At 37.7% G+C, this 7,970-nt stretch overlaps 1 protein-coding gene across 1 annotated transcript in view; it reads left to right on the plus strand.

Moving 5' to 3' along the window:
* SYT9 (synaptotagmin IX) overlaps window positions 1-7,970 on the plus strand; it is a gene marked incomplete at its 5' end in the record, with an annotated part of 31,682 nt that overhangs the window by 21,143 nt on the left and 2,569 nt on the right. The window contains 3 exons of the mRNA XM_009869389.1: window positions 5,239-5,359; window positions 6,356-6,527; window positions 7,167-7,296. Coding sequence (XP_009867691.1) covers window positions 5,239-5,359; window positions 6,356-6,527; window positions 7,167-7,296 — 423 coding nt within the window. The remainder of the gene's footprint in view (window positions 1-5,238; window positions 5,360-6,355; window positions 6,528-7,166; window positions 7,297-7,970) is intronic.

The raw sequence follows: 7,970 nt of genomic DNA on the forward strand, positions 1-7,970 counted from the left end.
AGAGGCAAAAGCAGAAGATGTAACCTACAATTTGCCTTGTTTCTTTCCATCCCTTGCTGCCTGTTTTCTGTGCTTTACCATACCCTTTTTCTGTACCCAAATGTATTTATGAGAAGGAAGAGGAGAAATCTGATCCCAAATGTTATCTCAATTTGTCAGAAACTCACTAACTACCAGGTAACTTACAGGTTTCTCTGAGAAGGTTTGATCCAGTCTGAGCTTGTTAACACAGCCTCCAAGGAACCAAAGGTGAAGGTATTTTAGGGCCCACTGTCACTCTCATCTTTAAAATTACACATCTCCCTGTTTAATATGCAGAGTTATACTCACCTAAGCACCAGCATGGAGCTGTTGACACAGTACTAGGGAGTGAATTATCCTGCAGGCTAATCTCTAACATAATTAATAATTTTGAAATCTATGAATACTGTGTGACTACAGACTAACAAGCTATTAACATTACTATTGGAATTCAGCATTTTAAAAGATATATTCATTTTGTGTTAGTTTTACAAAGGGGACACTAGAAATATTTTCTGGGAAAATAAACATTCTGGTAGAAGCTGGAACAGGCTGCCTGCGGAATTACCATCCTCAGTTGTACTTAAAAGCTGTGTAGATATGGTGCTTGGGGACATGATTAGAAGTGGACCTGGTAGAGTTACATAATGGTTGGACTTGATGATCTTGAAGGTTTTTTCCAACCATAATGAATTTATGATTCTATTCTAAGCCACTGAAAAATATTCAAATAATATAATTTTTAGGATATGTCAAGTATTTCAATCAGAAATGGAAGAAAGCGGAAACATAATATGGGGGAGGTTGTATCTCCACACTCCTAAAAGCAATGAAAGAGTCTTTTTTATGTTGAGATTCCAGAAGAGATTCATTCCCTTTGTGAAGATACAGTTTTCAGGCAAATCTTGTGATTTACACCTTGTTTGAACTCACTAGCTGACTGCTTATCCAGTATTGAGTACATCTAACTCTCCCAGGTTAACACTGGGAAATTTTTTAAGGAAGAAACTTTATGCTCGTGCCCTGTTGAATACAGGACTGCATTAACAGAACAAGGGCTCAGAGACAAATCTAGGCAGAATTATCAGAAACAGAAGGGATGTGTGGGTCACTGTAAGGCACAGCTAACATCACCGAGGCACTCAGCCATCCCTCTAAGTCTGAGGCTGAAGCCTGGGACACTGGAAAAGCAGAGGAGACACCGATCTGGGTTTACCTTTTTTAGAATACAGGAATGAGCAGGTTAAAGATTAAAAATTGAGCCAGTGCTTTCTTCCCGCTCGGTCCCCATGTGTTGCCTAGTCTAGTCGAGAGGTGGCGTCCCTGCCCATAACAGGGAGGTTGGACTAGATGATCTCTAAGGTCCCTTCCAGCCTAGGCCATTCCACGATTCTATGATTCTTCTGAACGTGGACAGTTTTTTGAGGACAATAGGAGTGGAGCTTGGACCTTAGGTATGTTTATTACAGCATATTTATTCAGTTCTTACAATTTACTTCCTGCTGAAAAAAAAAAATAATACAGGCCATTCTCATATAAATATTATTGTAATCTAATATCTTCTGAATATTTTATTAAAGTTACTAATACTATTAACTAGCCTTTTGGTCTCGTTACATTAGGGCTGTGCCGGTTGCACTGTAACATGCACAGTGTGGCATTACTACCACACTAAAGTCAGACACAAATTTGGAATGTACAAAATATATGACTTGTTAACCTACAATATTATGAAATCTTTTCCTAAGCAGGAATCTTAAAAAATGTCTCTGGCAGTGTAATATTTATATCACCACATATGTCAAACATACATAGTAACAAGTAAGTATTCAGTTCAAACAGAAGCATAATCCTTCCTACCCTCTATCCTTGTTAATTCTGTTCCTTAAAGCTGTTTCTTGATAATACAGTACACCTTTAGTGACAATCCATGGCTTAAGTCATGTGGCTCAGTGATTTTAAACTAGTGAAGATGTGAAATAATCCTCTCTGTGCTCCGTTACATAGACTTTGGTTCTGTTAGGAAAATGAGTTTATAGTACGGACCTGTGTTCGCTGTAACGGTCATGACTGTGACACCACTGATCTCCAGTTAGAGCATGTTCTCTGCTCCACTGCAGTTACCCAGCCAGATGAGCACACACACACAAATTCTGTGGTGCAGTCAGGGTTTGTGGTACTCGTTAAGTTGAACCATGAAGCCCCAACAGCAAAATTTACAATGTTTGGAACTGTCAAAAATGTTGCCCTTCGATTACAGATAACAGGGGACAGCAGAGGGGACTAGCCAGGGCACTGCTTATGGCTCACCATTAGATAATGTCTTTTCAAAATTAAGAAAATATTTACAAGTATTATGGAGAAGTAGTTAATTCCTTACAAATGAAAATGAAAATGTGAGAAGACAGAGCTTCTGTTTCAGACTCAGAGAAGGATTTGCATGTCTCTTTCCTGCTGCTGCCTGCAATCTTGCCTTCAATGATGCTCTCAGACTGCCATGGTTAGATTACTACTAGCACGACCTGCGAACAGACTGAATCTCACAATTATCTGTGATCTATTGCTACAAATACCTACAACTTTTAGAACTGGAAAAAGATGAAGAAATTACAGGCTCTGTTTCCAGTTTAACAATGGTTTTATTGTATAATGTCCAGTGCAATTTTGGAAAAAGAATTAATGAAGTAGTATTGTCACTGAGGCATTTGCTAAAAAACACTTACATCACAGTGTAGGTGATGCTTATTTTTCATATGTAATGCAAAGCTTTCAGACAAGCATATTATGACATAATTCCTAACATTGCATTCAACAAATCTGATCCACTCCTTCCCAACCAGTTCATTTATGCAGAGGGTTAATATTTCTCTTGGAATTTGTATCTGAAAGAATTGTATCGTAATTCATTTACCTATGAACTTCTTGATAAGAATTGATAAAAGATTTCATTCAGGATGATCAAGTCTGGAATGGAAACTCTTGTAAAGCATTTACAGTGCTCACATACTGAACTACCTAGTCACCATACGGAGCACTGGAGTTGAATACAGAATGACTTTGCCATGGTTGACAGTGCCTTAAGATACAAGAGATGCCTGATAGGCTTCTTTATGGTCAGGGAAAAGCTGAGTAACTCTACAATGCTATATTCTGCTAAAGTTTGTGACCAATTCCTGAAAAATAACCTCTCAATCAAAATTTGACAGTGGCAAATTCCCCAAACTGGCAAAAAGTAGCTTCACTCAATAATTTCTTTAAATGTTTAATGAAATTCTGCTCCTCTCAGAGTTGCAGCACGAGAGAGAATTCCACAGCTATGAATCTCAGCACCTCAGAGCTTCAGAAGTACACTTCAATGCTAGACGCTGTTGTTGGGAAGGATAAGTGAAATCTTTGCTTCCTGTTTCTGAGGTTATAGGTATCAAGATCCAGCTGACCACTAGGAAGATTTCAAGGATCAGGTAGTCCTCCTATAATGTTAAGTGCAGGTGTCAGCCAAGAGAAATTTCTCCTGGATGTGCTGACATCACTTTAGCCAGTAGGACTTCTTACAGCATCACCTTCTCAAACAGCACTTTGATCCTCTCACAGTTAGAGTCAGTGGCACAGAGTTTGTTGCAGCAGGTCTGCTTCCAAATATGAGCCATCAAGAGACACTAAACAGGGTGAGTCACATCAGCTATCTTGATATCATGACAATCTTTATTAGCTTTAGAGTTACCATGAAACACTGATCTTTAGAATGGAAAAGACTATAGTTGATGAAGTCAGATCAGGGTTAAAAGCTAATTATTACTGACAAAGGGCTCATAATATCATGGTTTGTCTTCTTTGATAGCATTTCTCTCCAATAACATCACAAGCAAAGTAAATATTTCTGAATGAATGTAAGTGATTTTTTTTTTCCCTGCACAAGCTGAGAACTAAAGAGAAGATGCATCTCTTAAGCAAGGGGTTAGATCAAATGACCTCTAGGACAGCCTTCCAACATAACGTTTTTCTACAACTCTGTGACAGCAATTCCTCCTGTCCTGCATATCTCTCCTGTGATCTCATGAAGCTACATAAAATGACTGTATAGGCTTGGGACATTGGTCTGTAGGGTAGCTAGCTCAGAGACAAACACTAATTTGTTAGGTGCTGTTTCGAGTTATTTTCACTTACCACCCTTCATTTTTTGGTGACTGACACAGAAGGAATCAACCTGGTAAAGGAAAGAAGCTATTGCACAAAGCTAAGTGCAACATACACATATTCTGCAACAGTGGTACTTCCCTTCCCTATAAAACCCAGAATGTAGCTTTGAATTTGATGGATGGGGTAACTTTTTTCAGTCAAGAATTAAATATTAGGTTACAGGAGTCAGGTCTGTGAAAGTACCAGTTAACTGCTCAGTCAAAAAATGCAAATCAAATCTCAGAGATCATTTAATACAATCATTTATTCACTGTATTTTTTTTAGTAAAAGAGCTGTATTTCCTTTAAAAAAAAAAAAAAACAAACCAAAACAGCTGCTTGGTAACTGCAAACAGGATTAGCTCCTTTTCTACTACCTTTCTGAAACTCTGGTGCCATTGACAGAGGAAAAGGATTTGCCATCGTTCTATCAACGAAACAGGTCGGTAAGCCTACTTGAGGGAGCTTGTCTGAACAAGTCACTGGAAGGAATGTCCTTACTCCTGGTGGAGATCGCCCCATTACTGTAGTGACTTCACACCTATCACAGAATCAGAGAATGTTAGGGATTGGAAGGGACCTCGAAAGATCATCTAGTCCCATGCAAGCTTGAGAGCTGCATACAACTTTCCCTATACAACCAATGTTTTTCTCTCTGAAGCTCTCCATGGGTATCCTTCTGCCGACCAGAAGAAAAGGCTGTTGCAGCTTGTCAATGTTACATGCAAACCACTACAAAACGTAAAACGGAACAAGGGTATTCCAGTACCTCATGCTGTAACTCATCACTGAAATGCATCTCCAAGACTGAGTGACAGAAACTATAACTGCATTTACATTTGAGAACTTTAGTGGTCTAGCAAAAAGTGTAGTGACTTGAACCCTGTATGCAAATGAATGCCTGATTTTCCGGATATGTTTCAGAATGAGAATTCCGCTTTCGCTGTATATCCTCAAAGGTATCTTTTTATCTTTATCTCCTGTTATGGATAGGGAAAATTGTTACTATTGCTTCACATTATCTCTCTTTCTTTGGAATAGGACAATGTGGATCTTGGTGACCTGATGTTTTCACTCTGCTACCTTCCAACAGCTGGTAGACTAACTATTACAATAATAAAGGCAAGAAATTTAAAGGCAATGGATATCACAGGAGCATCAGGTAGGAATGAATTTAATGCTTAATGTGGATTTCTGTCCCATTTCCCTCCTGAAACACAGAATTTAGCGCTGTCAAATCCCAGAATGATTCTTGAGAAGAGGGTTCTTATGCTGCAATTTTTTGTGTTACTTGAGTACAGGAGTTTCTGATAAATTAATAATTTTAGTTTGCTCAGTTGCAAAATAGTTTAGAATAATCTGCTCTTAGAAATACTACAAGGTTATTATTTCTAAAGCCACTGTGATTCAGAATAGCACAAGTTGGCCAAACAGCATTCATAACACTGGGAATTTGTTTGTACAGCAGAATATTTGTTACATCTATGGCACAACTGACCCTCTCTGACAGTCTCCAAGGTGTCTCCCAGACACCTTTTGGCAACCTTTTCAAAATTTGATGAAGAAAACAAGAAAGTAATTTCAATAAGAGTTCATAGATTCCTTTTAAATAATAACAGGGAGTTGTAGAGCTCACAGAAAGGAGCTACAGAGAGACAGCTTTTTTTTTACTACATTCAGGAGTTTAAAAATAATTACCTTGAGAAATATAAGCCACTAATTGTTACACTTTGAATTATATATAACCATACATCAGTAAATCCCACTGTGCAAAATATTGTCATCTTCTGTCTATCCTACAGATCTGAACAAGTAATCAGGCTGTTATAAATAGGCTGATACACAGGCTGTTGCATAAAAGAGTCACGTGTAACATGGTTCAATGGATATTTTCATGCCCTTTGAGAAGTCAGTACACAACAAGGAGCTTCTTGAACCTAAACCGTTCATTATATGCAGTCAGCTAGGTAAAGCCTGCAAACCTCCACTGCCTCCCAGGCATTCTGTGTTAATAAAGAAGTTGAAATTCCAGTCAGGTCCAGGTGAATAATTCTGCAAGCAGGTCTGGGCACACAAGAAGGCTTCTTCCTTCACTTTCCATTTATGTTTGCTGAAGAAGCACAAAAGAAAACCAACTTTGTTCTTGTGATCCACACAGATCCCTACGTGAAGGTTTCTTTAATGTGTGAAGGAAGGCGACTAAAGAAAAGAAAAACTTCCACCAAGAGGAATACCCTTAATCCTGTTTACAATGAAGCCATAGTCTTTGACGTCCCTCCCGAAAACATTGACCAAATTAACTTGTCGATAGCTGTTATGGATTATGACCGGTGAGATACCTGTAGCTGTAAAGTAACATCATCTATTGGCTTATAAAATCTTGCACAGTAGATTTGCATCTAGAAACAAAGTCACCTTTTTTTTTCTTCCCAATAAATGGGAAATTCAGTTTGAGTTTGGTAGAAGACTAAAATTTCTCATATCGTCAGGCAGAATTTCTTTTATAAATTTAAAAATATAGATGTGCATCCAAACCTGACAAAACTAAGCTGCATATATGAACTGAAATAACTGAACACACGAATCAGATAGTCCACATACTGATGTTCTGTCTGTGCACAGTTACGCTAACTTAGACATGTGCCTCCATTTCTAAACCACTGGCTTAGAGTTTACTTGTATTTGTAACTAATCACAGAACACAGGCAATAAACGTTTTATGTTTGTCATGCAGAAATAAGAAACAAATGCATACAGACACACAGTGTATGCTATAATGGGGAAAATACTAAATTATCCTAATCAGTGGGAAATGCAAAGAGCAAACCTATGTATTTTAAAGTTCATTCTATTTTTCAGGCAAAAATTATTTCTAAAATTCTGCAATTAATGTTTCTAATGAAATATGTAAACTGTATGATTCTAAAGGTAAAATTTTAAGAAAAAAATATTATGGAACATTTTCACAGTGTAGGTCACAATGAGGTCATTGGAGTATGTCAAGTAGGCAACGATGCAGAAAGTCTAGGTCGCGACCATTGGAACGAAATGCTCTCATATCCTCGGAAACCCATTGCTCACTGGCATCCTCTTGTAGAGGTAAGGTTTTTATTTCTTACTTCCCTATTACTATAATTGTGAATATTCCTCCATATGGCATTAAAAGTTGGGAAAAATTTTTTGAACAAAACCAAGATCAACATGCATGCACTAAATCCTAGAAAAGGGCTCGGAAACACCAATATTAAAAGTCAAGCACAACATGCAAGTTAAGTTTGCTCCTTTCAGTTTTAGGGAGGCAGAAAGTAATTTATGTTTTTAATATATTCATGGAAATACCAAACATTATACACTGGATTAAGGGTTTGGTTTTGTTTTTTAAATAAGATCTTGGTTAACTTTTGCTGGTAATTGATATAAAGAAATGGACCTTGTTTACAGAACAATCAAGACCTACTTTTTTTACATATAACAACCTAATTTGACTTCTTCTCTAGTAACAATGTATCATCCATGCCACTAGCACCTCTCAAAGGATGCCTAACTGCACTGAAAAAAAAATGTTTAAGTCTCTCTGGAGATCTGAAGCACTATAAGAAGCGACACAATCAGAAAAGCTTTTCAAGGTTCCTATGTTTTTTTTTGTTTTGTTTTGTTTTGTTTTTTGTCTTTAGGGCCCTATTCAGCAGAAATGTTATGCAGGTCTTCTGCGCTTGGATGGCTGCCGAAGAGGCTTCCTCACCCTTTTAACCTATTCAGCAGAAATTTGGCAT

Source organism: Apaloderma vittatum, unplaced genomic scaffold, assembly GCF_000703405.1.
Source record: "Apaloderma vittatum isolate BGI_N311 unplaced genomic scaffold, ASM70340v1 scaffold5560, whole genome shotgun sequence".
Taxonomy (NCBI): Eukaryota; Metazoa; Chordata; class Aves; order Trogoniformes; family Trogonidae; genus Apaloderma; species Apaloderma vittatum.